Source organism: Barbus barbus (assembly GCF_936440315.1).
Source record: "Barbus barbus genome assembly, chromosome: 12".
In the NCBI taxonomy this organism is placed as follows: domain Eukaryota; kingdom Metazoa; phylum Chordata; class Actinopteri; order Cypriniformes; family Cyprinidae; genus Barbus; species Barbus barbus.
This window is the reverse complement of record NC_136740.1, coordinates 26,484,987-26,501,892: the sequence shown is the minus strand read 5'-3', so window position 1 is coordinate 26,501,892 and position 16,906 is coordinate 26,484,987. Positions and strand designations below refer to the sequence as shown.

The 16,906-nt window shown below is 38.3% G+C and overlaps 2 protein-coding genes across 3 annotated transcripts; both read left to right on the top strand.

Annotated features, from left to right (window-relative positions):
• Positions 1-1,136: 1,136 nt before the first annotated feature.
• On the top strand, positions 1,137-7,855 carry LOC306877560 (hemojuvelin-like). Of its 2 annotated transcripts, none has more exons than XM_079429396.1 (5): positions 1,137-1,192; positions 3,061-3,117; positions 3,310-3,471; positions 5,266-5,771; positions 6,929-7,855. In XM_079429396.1, exons 3-5 carry the CDS (start codon positions 3,375-3,377, stop codon positions 7,544-7,546), a joined length of 1,221 nt encoding a protein of 406 aa, XP_079285522.1. In that variant the 5' UTR covers positions 1,137-1,192; positions 3,061-3,117; positions 3,310-3,374; the 3' UTR covers positions 7,547-7,855. The 2 variants fall into 2 exon arrangements, with proteins under 2 accessions (XP_079285522.1, XP_079285523.1); XM_079429397.1 differs by lacking the exon at positions 1,137-1,192 and adding an exon at positions 2,618-2,643 and having other exon boundaries at positions 6,929-7,849.
• Positions 7,856-10,660: 2,805 nt separating this feature from the next.
• On the top strand, positions 10,661-13,756 carry LOC306878626 (thioredoxin-interacting protein-like). Its single transcript, XM_079431072.1, has 6 exons — positions 10,661-11,100; positions 11,560-11,635; positions 11,726-11,873; positions 11,966-12,325; positions 12,651-12,944; positions 13,042-13,756. The coding sequence occupies exons 1-6, from the start codon at positions 10,845-10,847 to the stop codon at positions 13,048-13,050; spliced, it is 1,143 nt and encodes a 380-aa protein (XP_079287198.1). The 5' UTR covers positions 10,661-10,844; the 3' UTR covers positions 13,051-13,756.
• Positions 13,757-16,906: the final 3,150 nt, after the last annotated feature.

Sequence of the window (16,906 nt, the reverse complement as noted above, 5' to 3'; positions counted from 1 at the left end):
ATATACACAGAATATTTTATGCATGCATCAGTTTTTGAACTACACACAGAATATCTTATGCATGTATCAGTGTGTGACGTATCACAGAATATCTTATGCATGCATCAGTGTGTGACGTATACACAGAATATCTTATGCATGCATCAGTGTGTGACGTATACACAGAATATCTTATGCATGCATCAGTGTGTGACGTATACACGGGACATCTTACAATTGTTTTAATATAAAAACATTTAAGCGTTAAAAGGCTGGTGACCGCGATCCATTTAAGTGTTTGCAGTTTACTCTGAAGCGCAATTTCGTCTGACTGTATTTGCGCGCTGGCCAACACCGCCACCTGCCGGACTCACACTGAACTTTCCTTCCTGTTTATTTAAACACAAGTGCAAACTGAGTGTGACCTCAGTTATTAAGAAGGGGGGTCTTTGCGGCGCCCCGGAGGTAGGAATCTGCTAAATGAACCCAGAGACGGACAAACACAGGCATTTAACACCAAACAGAGAAAAGAGACAGAGAAAGCACACACTTAGGCCTTTTAGAGTTTCATTAGGGCATTATTTTACATGTTTTGATGTTATGATTGTTTTCAAGGGTGTCTATGAAGTAATTTATGTGTCACAAGTTAACTTTTAAAACCATTTAATCAAAGATTTGTGGTTTAAATTCTTAATATATTAATATAAACTCGATTTATTGGATAATTTGTGCTTATTATTTTTTATTTGTATGCTATCCACCTTATTTTGCAACACAGAAGCAAACTATTTCCTTTAAATGTGCGAGAATTCCGCTTCATTAGTCGCTATAACTAAGAATAAGACCAAAAAAGGTGTTGTAAAGGGTTAAACAATTTGCGCTAAAACCCGGTGTATTTATTAAAATAATATGATGACTAAAAATACAAGTTTACAATATAAAGTAGCACTGTTTCTAATAACTGGAAGTCACTACAAAAGGCTGAGACCGCTCTTACGTTAAAAAATAAAACGCATAACATCTTTAGAAAGATACTTATTTGCTCCAGAGAGCGATTGGAGCAGCTCTCAGTCAGCTGGTGCGCGTGTGGCAGGTGCGCGCGGCGACGCGACGCGACGCGACGCGGGGGTCACACCGCACATGAGCGCGTCACGGTCAGAAGTGCTTGGGAAAAATCTCAGCGACGGTATACAGGAGAGAGTCCTCTGATTCTGTGAGTTTTTATTAACAATATAACTATATAATGTAATGTTTACATTCTAAAAATTATATTTCGAAGTACTATTTCAGTTTTTAAATATTTTTTTAAATGTGTTACTTGCTGTTTCTTTGTAAGTGTGAAATTTATTAGCAGTGTCTGAGTGAAAATTGTTTCTATAACAATTTTAATTTCACTTTAATACATGAGAATAGTTATGTTTATGCATTTAAGCAAACATGATAAAAATCTGAATAAAACGTAGGCAATTAAAGTTATTTTTTGGAGCACTAGGACTTTTGGAATACCATGTAAATTATATAGCACATATCAAAATACCATAGTATTTCTTATACATCACTGTACCATGCTATTGCTGCAGAATTTTCTTTCTAAGGGATAGTGTCCACAATAAAGTACCATGGTACTTTGCTATACACTAGTGAATAATTACTATATTCATGGTAATTAAAAAAAAAAAAAAAATTATATATTTTATACGTTTTCTGTTAGTGTATTGTGTGCATTTGTTAATTAATTTGTTTATTTTAGCAACATATTCTTATGTTCCAAAGGTAGTCTGGATTGAGTTCATCTGTTTTGTTAATTTTGAGTGAAATAATGAGTAAGGTTTGACAAAGACTAATAATGGGAAATTATTTATTTCATACACTGTAAAACAAAAAAAATGAAAGAAAAAAAGTTGTAAATAAAACATTATTAGAGGTTTCATAAGAAAATACTATTTCAGTCTTTTTGCTTAAAAATGTAATGGATCAACATTTTACTAGTCATTTACTAGTTTCTCAGTGGAAATAGTTTCAAAGTAAATCCTATGCCATTTTTTATCAGTACAAAAAAACCTATATGTTTACTTTCAAACATACACACACAAACAGAGTAATGCACGTGTGCACGCTGTGCCACAGACACTCATGTCTAACAGGAAGGCAGGAGCTGATTCACAGGACTCTGTGTTCTGTGTGAGACTGAAACAGAAGCAGCTGTTTGTAGGAGGATCCTGTTTCCTGAAACGTTTCGTACCCGATGAGCATTTAGACATGTTTGGAGTGGAAACGAGCTCTCTTTAAAAGTGCTGGCACACCAGATTCAGCCCGTTTCCACATGCAGTACATTTCAGTGAATGATTCTGAAGCGTTTGGCTGAAATTAGACCGCAGAAGGAAACGGAGAGCTGTTCAGTTTCTGCTGTGTGTCTCACACCTGCTTCTGTACCACAGAGCATTCAGCCCTGTCTATTTCCACTGGGGCAGGTGCTGGAGGGGCAGGCCGGTGTGGTGGGGTATATTTAGACCCCCCTATTTCTGCCCTGCAACTCCCGTGACTGCCAGCCCATCAGCTAGAATAAATATCAGCTGTCAGTGTTGGAGCAGACAGGAAAAAAAATCTCTGCTGCCATGAAGATTGAAATGCGATTTAATGAGATTTGCTAAAAATGGGCTCCAGGTTTGTTATATTTAAACTAAATGATTCAAGTCTGTTTTGACAAATTGTTCATATAGGAGCTGTTGGTCAAATGCAAACACACATCTAGGACTGGAGTTTACTCTTGCGTTCCACCACAGTTTGTTCTTGAGTCTTAGTAAATAACGAATCAGTGGTGAGAGTCCAAATTGCGAAATATCCCCCAGCACTGAGAGCATTGCTGTGAATCCTCTTTGCATGAAAGTTTATTTCCATCCAGAACTCATCTGATCTATTACCTACAGTAGTTGCAGTATTCAGACGTATGTGAATTCATGGTTATTGTGGTCTTGTTTCACTCAGTGTTTCAGTGACTGTGGTTCACAACATGCACACAACAGTCCACAACACTGTGAATGCACTTACTGGCATTTATCAGATTCTTCTTTCTCTCCCAAGGCTGGTCAACATGACATTATCAGTCTCTTGATGGAGCGATGGAGATGAGATCTTGAGGTAAAAAGCATGCAGACACCATATAACTGTATACTATGTTGTTTTATCATTATGTATGATGCCTGTTATATGAATGCTCTTGTACTTAGAACTCAGATTAAACACAAGCATCTGAATTATACTCAATATAATATAATATAATATTTGCGGATTTGTTTGGGTTTGGCTCCTCCGTGTCGTTGTTTTATATAGTGTGCTTCAGCACCTGTGCGGGCAGCTGTGAGCAGGCCGTCCTGCCTGTGTCTCTATGGGTGGGAATGGCATCATCAGCTGTTGGTGGGAATCACTTACACACAACATGGAAACACATTGTGATCATTGTTACAACGCTCCTGCTCTTAAGTGCTCCTTCAGGTAACAGTCCCTTTTTATCCTCACAAAAAAACTAGGTTACACTTTATTTTAAGGTGTCCATATTTAAATATATAATTACACTTTATTTTAAGTGTAATTATACATTTAAGTACTGAGTAAAATTAATTAACTACATGTACTTACTGTATGGTTAGGATAAGGGTTTGGCTTGGGGTTACTTGCATGTAATTATGCATAATTAATTGTTATTATAATAGTAAGTACATGTAACATGTAACACGGACACCTTAATTTATTTTTATTTCAGCTTCAACTTATTTTAAATCTTTTACATTAATAATAATTTTATGTTTTTCCACCAAATGTTAATATTTTATTTTATTTCAAGTTTATTTCAATTAAAAATCGAATTTTTAATCGTTTCACTTTGGAATAACGAGACTGTTTTACATTTATTTATGGTGCTCCAACATATTTTTAAAAATATGAAAATTGTCTCCCTGTTTAGCCTCACAAAAAAGTACAGTAATTGTATCAGATATTATTGTGTAATATTGTAATAGTAATAGAGTAATATTGTGGTTCTTTTTGCAGTTTTATGTTCAGTATTGTCTATATACTTATTACAGTATTTATTATTAATTAAAATAATATTAAATTTTCATTTTAGTTTAAGTTTTAGTCATTTTGTAAAATGCTTGTAATATTTATTAGATTTTTAATATTTCAATTTAGATTTATTTTAGTTTTAGTAATTAATCTTATTTTAAATATGTTGGCATGGCAACAAATATGTTGTTGTTTTTTCAATTAACAACAACCATTTTTAATCATTTGAATTAACAAGACTGCATTACATTTATTTACATGACACTCCAACATTTAAAAAAGATATGATTAGATAACCCCCCCCCCCCCCCCCCCCCACCCCAAAAAAAACCAACAACAAATAAACAAAACAAAACTTCATTGTACGTTTACAAACATTACTGTACATTTATTTGGAGTCTGACTTATATGTGACCCTGGACCACGAAACCATTCTTAAGTTGCACGGGTATATTTGTGGCAATAGCCAATGATACAGTCAGTCCTCTGTCGTGTGTGTCATGTGTTCCTGCCTCTTGTGTCCATATTTGGTTTGTTTCCTGTCCTTGTTAAATGTAATCATTAGTTAATCCTTGTCCAGCTGTGTTTGTCTCGTTATCTATGATTTACCTGTGTATTTATAGTCCTGTCTGTTCAGTTTGATTTCGTCTGGTCTACTCGTTACTCCCTGGTGTTCCTGTCTGTGTCCGCCTTGCCTTGTTCTGCCTTGCCTTGATGTCGTCATTAAAGACTGTTATTTTGAAGTTATATCCTCGTCTGTGTGTTCTTCGTTCCTCCCTGCTGTGTGCACCATGACAGATACATTTTATGGATCAAAATGATCAATATTTTCTTTTATGCCAAAAATCATTTGACTATTAAGTAAAGATCATATTCCATGAAGATATTTTGTAAATTTCCTACTGTCAAAATATCAAAACTTAATTTTTGATTAGAAATATGCGTTGCTAAGGACTTGGACAACTTTAAAGGCAATATTCTCATTATTTAGATTTTTTTTTTCACCCTCAGATTCCACATTTTCAAATAGTATCTCCGCCAAATATCCTAACAAACATACATATATGGAAAGCTTATTTATTCAGCTTGAATCTCTTTGTATAAATCTCAATTTAAAAAAATTGACCCTTATGATGGGGTTTGTGGTCCCAGGTCACATATATCAAGTGAATTCTGGAAATTGAGCCATTAACATTGTGATAAATTAGTTTTCTTTCCCTGCAGTATGTGCACAGTGTCGAATCTTGCGATGCAACTCTGATTTCGTGGCTGCGACTCTTGAAATTGGTGTCAATGGAGGAGGGGGTAAGGAGGGAGCTAATGCTGTCTACTGCAGCGCCCTGCGGTCCTACGCGCTCTGCACCCAGCGGACGGCCCGAGCATGCCGTGGAGACCTGGCCTACCACTCTGCCGTGCAGGGCATCGAGGACCTGCTCATCCAACACCGCTGCCCCAAAACAGGCCCCACGGCTCAGCCGCGGCCCCTGCCCCAGGCCCCTCTTTCAGGGGATGGATGCTTCTATGAGAAGGGCTTTATGCAGAGGGAGGGCCGGGCCCCAGAGTACCTGCACTGCGGGGTGTTTGGAGACACTCATATCCGCACCTTTAACGAAGAGTTCCAGACATGTGCTGTGCAGGGCGCCTGGCCTCTCATAGACAACCAGTACCTGTACATCCAGGCCACCAGCACACCCACTAGAGGGAGCTCTTACACCAGCATACTCACAAAGGTGTGGAAAAAAATCACATGCACACCTTTATCCTCTTGGATAAGTTTCACATAATTAATATAACAGTCACCCTAGAGTTTATTAAATAGAAAACTGGGTGGCCTTAATTGCTTAGTATTCGCATAAACTCTGGACTAATGAGAAATTTTTGCAATTACTGCAGACTGGATGCATCAACGGTAGTCAGTCTGCAGATTTTGGGCAGCTGGAATTGACAGATTTCACACTCAGACCGATGGCACATGAAAACAAACCTGTTTGTCCTTTTATATGATGCGCAGACTTTCTCCTATTGTTTATGTTAGGGTGTCATAAACTGGGGCTTGTGAGTTGATGAAAAGCTAATAATTACAATTATAAAAACATAATTACAATTCAATCATTTTAAAAACAATTATAAAGCATATAAACCTGCATGAACTGTGAACATGCAAATGCATTGTTAAACTATTAAAATATTAATCTCAGGGTTACTTCCAGTAAATAATGTACATCATAGGGGTTCAGCTGAGAAAAAGTTTGGGAATCTTTGGTCTAAGTGGGTCATTCTTAGCCAGAAGTAGCTTATTTTATGCTGGCATGGCTATACGCTCTTAAAAATAAATGTTCCAAAATGGGGATTTTATGGAGATGAAAGAACCATTTTTGTTTCCCCAAACAACCTTTCAGTCAACAGTTTTTAAAAGAACCATTTAGCGTGAAGAGCTTTTAAAAAAATCTAAAGAACCTTTTTTAGCTGTAGCCTTTGTGCAGTGGAAAGGTCCCTTAGATGTTAAAAGTTCTTAATTTGTCTATATAAAGAAGCTTTATTTTTAAGAGTTTACATGAGGGTGTCTGTTAGAAGACTCCTTATTGCCCTATGAAAAGGCTCCAGCATTACTTTGATCAACTTTAACATCCAATCAAAGTCTTTTATATCACTTCTCCCCTTACATGAGCCCTTTTATCTGAGAGGGAAGTAACAGATTTGTCTTTTTTCAGAACTGCTGTTCATTGCTTTCAAACATAATGGGTATATTCTACGGCCTGACATCTAATGATGAATTGCCATGAATAATTAATAGGACATGCATAATGAGAGACGTGCATGAGTTTAGCATCAGTCCTGTTTGAATGTCCTGCACCTGACAGTTCTCCGCTCTCTGGTTCTTCATCAGATCACGGTTATCTTGAAGAACTGGCGCGAGTGTGCAGAGCTGCAGATATATCAAGCGGAGCTGGATAACATTCCTCCCGCGTTTGTGGATGGTTCTGTGACAGGCGGTGACCGCAGAGGACATCAGAGCCTGCGCGTTCACTCTCACGACCCTGGCCGACATGCTGAGATCTGGGCTACGCACATCGGGACGACGATCGTGGTGCGTCAGGTCGGCCGGTCGCTGAGTCTGTCCGTGCGCTCCCCTCGTGCGATCGTGGAGTCCCATACGCCTGAGCAGGACTTGCAGTTGTGTGTATGGGGGTGTCCGGTCTCGCAGCGTCTGGAAACGCCGTATGCGCATCCGTCTACACCTGCATACACACACTGCTCCTCACTGCTTCCGGTGCGGGATGTGTATTTCCAGGCTTGCTTGTTTGATCTACAGGTCACTGGAGATTTGAACTCCAGTGCATCAGCTGTGGCTGCTTTAGAGGACGCTCGCTTGATGATCTCGGACCCTGATAGGGTTCACCTGCTGACGGACAGGGCAGGTAACAACCCTCCATCATTGCCGGTGGCACTGGCCGTAAGCATCCTTGCAGAGACCCTCAGATGTACTTTCTTGGGCCCAGTGTGACATCAAAAACACTGCACTAAAACATGCCGTATGTGATATTTAAAGGATATTTATACTGTTCAATGTTTACATCTCAGTGGTTTGGAGGTTTGTGAATTGAGGCTGTCTGGAACGGCCGTGGTTTTGTTTTGTTTTTTTTATTGTATTTCAGTGTTAAATGCACATAAAGTGTGTGAATTAACATATTTGTGGATATTTTTATCTGGATGAACGTGAATAACCTTTGAAAAAATAAGCAAATGGGAGTGATTTGCTCATGCATATCAGTGTTTTCTCAAAGGTGGATGAAATTTATGAAAGAGTGTATTTAATAAAGAAAAATTTAAAAATGTTTCCACAGCCAACACAGCATTAATTAATGAAGGTCATTGGGATTATTCTATTTAGTTTAGTTTTTCGTTTTATTTTCAGTGTTTTCTAGTTTTGTTTTAGTCTTTTTTATTGTTATATTTAGTTATTTTAGTTTTAGTATTTTAAGGCTGTCAGGGTTATTGCATTACCTGATATCATTTAAATATATTTGTACTTTTTTATGTTTAATGAAGGCGTTTTTCTTTTTCTTTTCTTTTTTTATTCATTTTATTTTTAATTTGGAGTATGGAGAAAAAACAGATGATGATAAAACTGAAAAATAATAAATAAAAGAAAAACATTAAAATATAGATTCAATACTAAATTTAATTGAAAAGTAATTGCATAAAAAAAAAAAAAAAAATCCTCTTATTACAGTTATTTATCCAAAACTAAAATAAAGAGTACTGAATTATTTTCCTGTCAAACTTATGATATTAGAACTTTTTGTAAATTATGAATTTGGGAAAATTGTCAAGAGAATTTGATTTTTTCCAGTGATTTTTCTCCCATAGATCATCTTTGTCCAGTGATTACTACAGAAAGCCTGTGGAAGACCATGAAGATCCCCTGTGGGATTCTCCGTTATCATCTGTTGTTTTTAAGTGACAGTAATTCATCATTTATGCTGATAAACCTTGCAGTGGGTGTGAGATGCAGGCTTCAGTTTCATCTGGGTGAGGATCACAGTTGATGGAAGTTTCATTCCTTGTGAATGATCAAAAATTGGTGACTACTTCTGAGTCCTTCTCACTTGAGTGACACTGGATGGTGTTCATTCATACGAACTTGAATGTTTATGTTATATTGGTATCGGTTACGAGATTGAAAGATGTCTTTCCCTGCACTCTTTCCTTAAAAAGGCCATTCACTACTTTATATGTAATGCTTGTTTTATGTACATGTATAAGACAGATAATAATACTATGTACAATATAGACAGCCATCCAAAACAGAGGGAGTCAAGCATTACGCATACCCCACCTTCCTTAAACAGCACTGTAACTGGAGATGGAGGGATCAGGACAGACAGCATAATGAATGAGGTAAGCAGCTGTTTGTTTATAGACATGTACTCTTATCACCATGAAGATGAATGGATAAACAGACTCCTAAACTTTCTATAGAGACCCGTGCAGTGAAGTGTGTCGGATCAGTCAGCAGATGGCAGTGCTCATCCAATCAGAACAGTCCATATGAACAGAGTCTCCATCACACATACACGTTTCTGAACATGTGGATTGTTCATTGCATTTGTTTGGTCATCTCTGACCACTGTACTTCACTCTACATGTCCATTCAGTCTGGTATCTCTAGTATATTTAGTTTTCACAAAGTACTGAATATATGAATTAGACATGTACCAGGGCAATATCATAGTTTTTTTATATGTACCACCAGAGTAATGCTATGTTTACTGAACATGCACCAGGGCAATACCATGGTATTCTAACATGTACCAGAATAATACCATGGTATTTCAGACATGTACCAAGTTAATACCATGGTATTTTGGCCATGTACCAGGGTAGTACCATGCTATTTTGACAAGTACAAGGGTAATACTATATTCTTTGCAATACCAGGGCAATACCATGGTAATTTAACATATAACAGGTAATACCATGCTTTTGTGAAAGGTGCCAGGGCAATACTATGGTATTTTGGACATGTACCACAGTAATATTGTGGGTTTTGGCCATGTACCAAGGTAATACAATGGTATTTTGACATGCACCAGGGTAATAACATGTTTTTAGACATGTGCCTAGGCAATTCCATGGTATTTTGACATGTACTGGGGTAATACCATTGGACATGTGCCATTGCAATGCAATGGTATTCTGTATATGTGCTACGGTAACACCATGGCATTATCTTAAGTGTATATGGGGTGCCATTTAAATACCATGGCAAATGAATCTGGTCCTCATTCGGTACTACGGTATAGGCAACCCTTAAATACTGTGGCGATATTAGATGATAATGCATTTACATTGTACTGTGGCTGATGATACACGGGACAACTTTTTGAGCAATTTTGCCCGGCAACTTTTTTTTTTAGCAATGTTGCTTGGGCACTATTCCATTGAGAATGGGTAAGAAATTTCTATCTGGATATTTTATATCGGTCATGGGCCCTGTGTCTCACCGGTTTGCTGGTTGACATCAACATTCCCCAAAGTTGCCCTAAAAGTCGACCTAAAGGTACTTCTAACATTATCACTGTGCCATATATCCAAAATAGTGTACTTTTTGGTACTTTTTGCATATCGAAATAACCATCCGATACAATCACGGTACTGCCACACACAGTCCCTTTTTTTTCTTTGGGGATAAACTAGACAGTGTAGTAATGCTTGATTTTGGTGCCATCCAGTTTAGATACAAATAAATTATTCACGCAGAAAGAAATCGCCTCTATTATGAACGTGTCATACGTGCGTGTCCGTCTAACATGATGTTTTGGAGCAGAGCACAGGAGTCTCCAATGCGCTTTCATACTCCACCCCTGCTCCGTACAATTACTCCACCTCCTCAACGACAACTGCCCCTTACCCACGAGTTGTCCACGCGCTCTGTACGGGCTCTCATTGGCCTGTGTGGACGCAAACAGCCTATGTGTCCTATGAGAGAGACCTGCTTGGGGAGATCCACGAGGCGCATGTGGCTCCCCAGCACGGATGCCCATGTGTGTCCAGCTCGCATCATCAGCACAGCGGCCGTGTGAACTATATAACCACCCGCTCCCACTCAGTGTTTACTGACAGATCAGTGTCACCAAAAAACGACAAAACATCTATTAATAATCAAATAGTTAATAACACCAGCCGTACTTGTGAGCTTATTGCGCATCTGATTCATTCAGTTGCATTAAACAGGCCTATTATACAACGTTTAGTGGCGTTATTGGAATTAATATCCGCAGAGTTGATAAAACAGCAACATGGGTGTACTAACAAAGAAACCCAAGACCTTCGAGGTTGAGTTTAGTGACCCGAACAAGAGCGCGTACAGCGGCGGAGATAAAGTGGCTGGGCAGGTGATCGTGGAGGTGGCGGAGGTGGTGCAGATCTCAGCCGTTAAACTGCTCGGAATCGGATGCGCTCAAGTCGATTATAATAAAGGAAAGATGCACTGCAGGGATGAGATTGAGTACCTGAAATATGAAGAAGTTCTTCACCTCGATCATCAGCAAACAGGTGAGGCACAAACTTTGGTTAACTCGGTGCGTGAATTCAATCGGTCATTTCCGGGGGGCATTGTAAGTTGTTTTTGCTAACTAACCGTCAACTAAAATGTACGTATTTAAAACATAACTTAAAGAGCTCTAACATTTTGTTTTGACTCCCTTTGGGGTGGTTAATGTGTTAATTAGGGTGCTGCTACAGCCAACTAGTGAAGTTTGAATGAGGATGGACTTGAACTGATGTTTTTCTCCCCTATAATTTAACTCAGATTTTGGTGTCTCATCGGTGTCTTTGTTGTCACAGAGTTTAGTTTGAGGTGGTTTATTTAGAAATGGGGGGTTGGGAGGGGATGAATGTAAGTTTAAGACTTGTTTATTGAAAAATCTTTCCTAAATTGAAAATTTGAAAGACACGAACATAATTAAATAATGACAACTGAGTGTTTCTCAAAACACAATCTCTCCTTCGCAGATGCAGATGGCTCCATCACTCTCAGGCCAGGAAACAGATACGAGTTCATGTACGGGTTTGAACTTCCACAGGCAGGGTGGGTTTCATTTCAAAATTCCCCATTACAAATAGTGCATTCAAATAATTTAGCCACAATTTTAATGTAAGATCTACCCCTCCCAAACAGGTGCCTTGTTTCCTCCTATGTGGGGAAGTTTGGCTCAGTCCGATACTACGTGAAGGCCATCATAGAGAAATCAGGACATCAGTATGCGGAATGCAAGCGATATTTCGAGGTGGAGGAACCCATTGACGTCAACACCCAAGAACTCATGGTGATTAAGTCCAGACAGTTCACACACATTTCTTTGAAATGGATGTGATTGAAACATGAGAGAGTAATTCAACCCTTTCTGCTTCCTCGCAGGCCCCAGTTACAGGAGCAAAACAGAAGAGAGTCACCTGCATGTTTATTCCCGATGGCAGTGTTTCCGTGGCTGCTCGCATAGGCCGGAAGGGTTACTGTGAAGGAGAAGACATATGCATTGATGCTCAGTTCGAGAACTCCTGCTCTCGGATCGTCGTTCCTAAAGCCGCCATCATTGCCAAGCACATTTACCTGGCAAACGGCCGCACCAAAGAGTTTCACAAGAAGCTCACTTCTGTCAGGGGAGACCACATCATCTCTGGCATGTGTGACGTGTGGCAGGGGAGAGTGCTTCGTGTGCCAAAGCTGAAGCCAACTATCCTGGGCTGTGACATTATCCACATTGACTACTGTCTGAGGGTGAGTTATATTCTTGATAATCAATGCAGGTGCTTTGGACTCCACCAGTCCTTAAACTTTTAAAAATAAAAGTGTTTTATTTTCATTGATAGTTCCATGAAGAACCTTTAACATCTTTAACATCTTTCCATTGCACAAAAGGTTCTTTAATGTGGAAAAAGTTTCTAAATGTTCTTCACGCTAAGAATAAAATCTTTTAAGAACTGTTCACTGAAAGGTTCTTTGAGGAACCTAAAATAGTTCTGCAAAGGCATCACTGCAAAGACCTCCTTTTGGAATCTTAATTTTTAAAGCGTGCATGTCATCCCTTTCTCTCCGGGGTCAGATCTATTTGCATATCCCAGGAAGTGAGAAGCTCATCCTAGATCTTCCTCTGGTCATCGGGACGATCCCCTACAACAGCATGAACAGTCGCACTAGCAGCATGAGCAGCCAGGATGGCAGTGGCACCTCCAGCACCTGTGTGTCACTTCCGTCTTCTCCACCCAGCTACAGCGAGATCTCCCAGGACAACCGCATGGATAGTTCTTTCATTCCTCTCCTAGATGATTATGACGAGGATGACAGTCCTATATTCATGCGCATTCATGCTCTCCCCCCTCCCCCAGCATACACTGAGGTACACATGCACATATAAATAGACAAATAAAAACATAGCCTCAACCATAGTTGAGATTGCACTAAGGATTGTGTCTATCTTTCTTCTGATTAAACAGGAAAACTAAGACTGCTTCGGAAGTGGAGTTCTCCTTCAGAAAAAACTCCAACAGAAGATCAAATGCAGGGAGATTCAGATTTCAGATCTCATAATCACACTGCTAATGGGCCATGCATGCTTTACTTCAGAGTTGCGGACTATGAAATGCTGTGTCACACCAAGAACTGGTTGATTGCAAGTCGGTGAAGTCGTCTGAAGCTGGACTGTTTTGCTGATCCACCTCTTGAAAATGATCATTGACAATCCTCAGCAGAATCCTCAGCATCTGAGAGAGTTTTTACATTTACGATTTTGCCATATTGGTATAATATTCTTTCTGCACGTCTTTCAAATTGGAAAGTGTTTATGGTAGAAAAGCCTTCAGATTAGAGGGACAATATTTTGGTAATGCACAAAAATGTGATGCAGTTTTGTGAGTGGAAACAATTATATATCATTTTGAGTTGTTTGCTGGGCTGTTGGTTTGCTGTTAGTCTAGTATTACAGTCTTTCCTAGCAGCATGTGTATTTCTAATTTAATATAGAAATTAGAATATGCATATATAGTCAGTTTTTAATAGTATATAATTGAGTATTACTGTCAAGTTAATCCACTTTGAAATTTGAAATCGATTATGTGCATTTTGTACTCTTGATTTTTTTATTTGAACTTTTTTTATTTTGAACTTTTAATAACATTACAGAATACAATAAAAATGTAAATGATCAAATGTAATCAAGTGTCATTTGTACGAGATCTATCTATCTATCTATCTATCTATCTATCTATCTATCTATCTATCTATCTATCTATCTATCTATCTATCTATCTATCTATCCTGTACATTTACTGTATATCTATAATTACATACTGTGAAATTCCCCAGTTACTGTACTAAGAGTGTAGTTTTGTTTTATGGAACATCTGGTGTGTAAATGTATTATAGCAGAGTCTGTCTACACTCCTGGCATGAGGATGAATGTAGAGAAAAGGTTGATAGCCAGAGACAAAAACATGTAGCACCTGTTGTGTGTATCTGAAGGGAGTATGTTCTGGCTGGAAAATATTCAAGAGCTATTTCCTCATGGTCAAAGCACTTCCATCCATGGGTTTGTGTTCAGAATAGCATTTCAGTTATGTAAGATCAAATCCAAATGGGTAAAGTGAATGTGCTGGTAACCATCTACAGTATGTCTACAGTACACATACAGTAGGCTATTCTGTGCTTATTGTGTGTTTTGTCATATGGATAAATATATGGATACCATATTTTGGTTGAGCAATGAGGTCCGATATTCCACTTGTGAAAATGCTTCTATTTAGTATTTTTCCAAGAATAGTTTTATTAAAAGTGTTGCTAAATTAATATATGCAATACAAAAACATTAATAAAAAGCAGAGAATAAAATAATATGTGAAAAAACTCAGAAAGGAGTTGCCATGTTCATGGTCATCCATGTAGGACCACATGCGTGCAGGGATGGAACTGAGCCAAGGCCGAGATCAGCAATCCTGGAACCATTAAATCAGACATAAGCAACCTGATGCGGCTGTTTACTCACTGTGCAGCTGTTCGTCTTTATAGCGCTCTCTCAAAAAGGAACTGTACCTCTCCTGACCCCCCTCGGTCTCGCTCACGTACTCGCTCCATTTCCAGCTCTTGAACTTGAACCTTGCTCAGAAATCCAGAGTTGACTCACATTTTCTTGATTTTTCTATAGGTTTCTGTAAGCTGGAGTGAATTGTGTAATGCCATTGCATGATGTTGTGTGAGAGAAATAGGTAAGTGGTTGAAGCCCACTGCATAGGTCAGAAAAGGAGGCGTCTTTGAACCTGTGCTGGCATTTATCTCTTTGCATTTGCTGAGCAGTTTAAAGTGAAAATGTCAGACAGTCATACTAAACAGAGATGCAAGGTGCATAGATTTATGTAAATTTGTGTTAACATCTCATTGACATTTATGCTCAGTTAAGTTAATTACGATTAATTCACCTTAAATCTTACTATTAAAAACAGCATGTGTGTTGTTGTTTTTTCTGTTGTAAAAAATACTTTTTTTTTATACTATGTTTTTTTTTTTTTTTTTTTGCCATAGCCCAGTTATCTTCAATTTCAGTAATGTGAGTGGTGCACAGGTCGTCCTACTGACTAATGCTGCTTACCGCCAGGGACACTATTCTGTGATTGACAAGTATGATATGAGCCTTAATACTTCAAGTCAAAGTTGTTTATTGTCTTCTCTCACCTGTGTGGTAGAAGAAACAAATAATAGGGTCCCATGTTGCAAAAAAAATCTTAAAGGTGAAACATGTTTCTTTTCTAAATTAAAGAAAAGTTATAATAAGTTATAAAGTTATAAATCTCAAAATTATTTACTCATCTTTTTCTCAAATCATTCAAATCCTGTATGTATGCCTTTTTTCTGCGGGATGCGAAAGAACATATTTTGAAGAATGTTGAAGAACCAAAGAATGCTAAATAACCAAATAGCTTGGTTCCCATTGAATTAAAAATTTTATTTTTTTATTTTTTTGTGGAAGGCCATGGGAACAAAGTGAATACTGTTTGAATTTTCATTTTTGGGTGAACTTTCCCTTTTAAAAAATGTAAATAAACTATAGGTTGATTTCCTTGAAAAATACAGACACTGTGCAGTCAAAATATTGTTTTGTTTGTTTGAGCATAGCAACATAGTCTGAACCAATGGTGGGAGTTTGGGGCATGACTGTTCGTTCTGGTCAACCAATGGTAGATGGGGGAGGGTTTGGGGAAACCTGATTATTTTTGTTATTGCAAATCTGTTTGGTGATTCCAGTGTTAAAGAAATGACACACTTCACCTTTAACACGGTAACCAGCAAACACAGTTAATAAATTAAACCTTTCAGTGGGACGGGAGGGGAATCGTCCCATCAAGAATCATTTGTGCAGGACAGTATGCGTGCTGGGTTGGAACTGAATCAAGGACAACATCAGCAATCCTGGGAGCATCAAATCAGAGAATCAGACACCTGATATGGTTTACTCACTGTGCAGCTGTTCCTTTTCATGGAGCACTCTCAAAAAGGATCTGAGTGTTTCCTGACCTCCCTCACGTACTCTTTATGTCTCTCTGTTTCCACCGCTTGAACTCTAGCCTAGTTTCAGACTCCACCCAAGCAAAGCGTGTGTCTCCTAGTCTTTGCTTTTTCTGTGAGATTTGTTAGGTTGCGCTTGTTCTATTACGTGATACTGTATGAAAAGCACTGTATACTGTGTGCCATTCACTCTTGCTTTTGTAGAGAATATTAAAATGAAAATGTCAAACTGTTACATTAAGTATAGTATTACTTATTCCAGCCATCAGCTAATAATTTCCACAATCCAGTTGTCTTTGGCTTCATACTGTTATGTGAGAGAAGTTTGTCCTGCTGACTAACGCTGTCTGCTTCCAAAAAGGAGAGCTGGTCTCTGCTGTGTTTGACAGATGCACCATGGGCCTTGGTATTTGTTTTACACACTGTGGCCTAGAATGTGAAGCATTTTGTAAAAATGCATAGAGATGATGTCAGTGGGATATGTTATTAATAGAATAATGCAGATATCCCACATTAAAGACTACATTATTTAGCACACATGATAAGGATGGATAGCTTGCTTTATTTGGTATTTGAACAAACCCCTAAACCCCCAAAAAAGTACCCTTTGGGGATATAAACTGTCCTGTGTAGTTTAATGATGCCGCAAATCCCAAATATCAAGCTTTTTTTAACCAATTGGACTTGCAATCACTTTGAATTAATCCCATAAACTTTGACTGGAATAGTCAAAGGAATAGACCAAGCAATTTTTAAAGACCAGTGCTCTTATTTTGGCCATTATGCACCTATAGCAATGCCTTACCA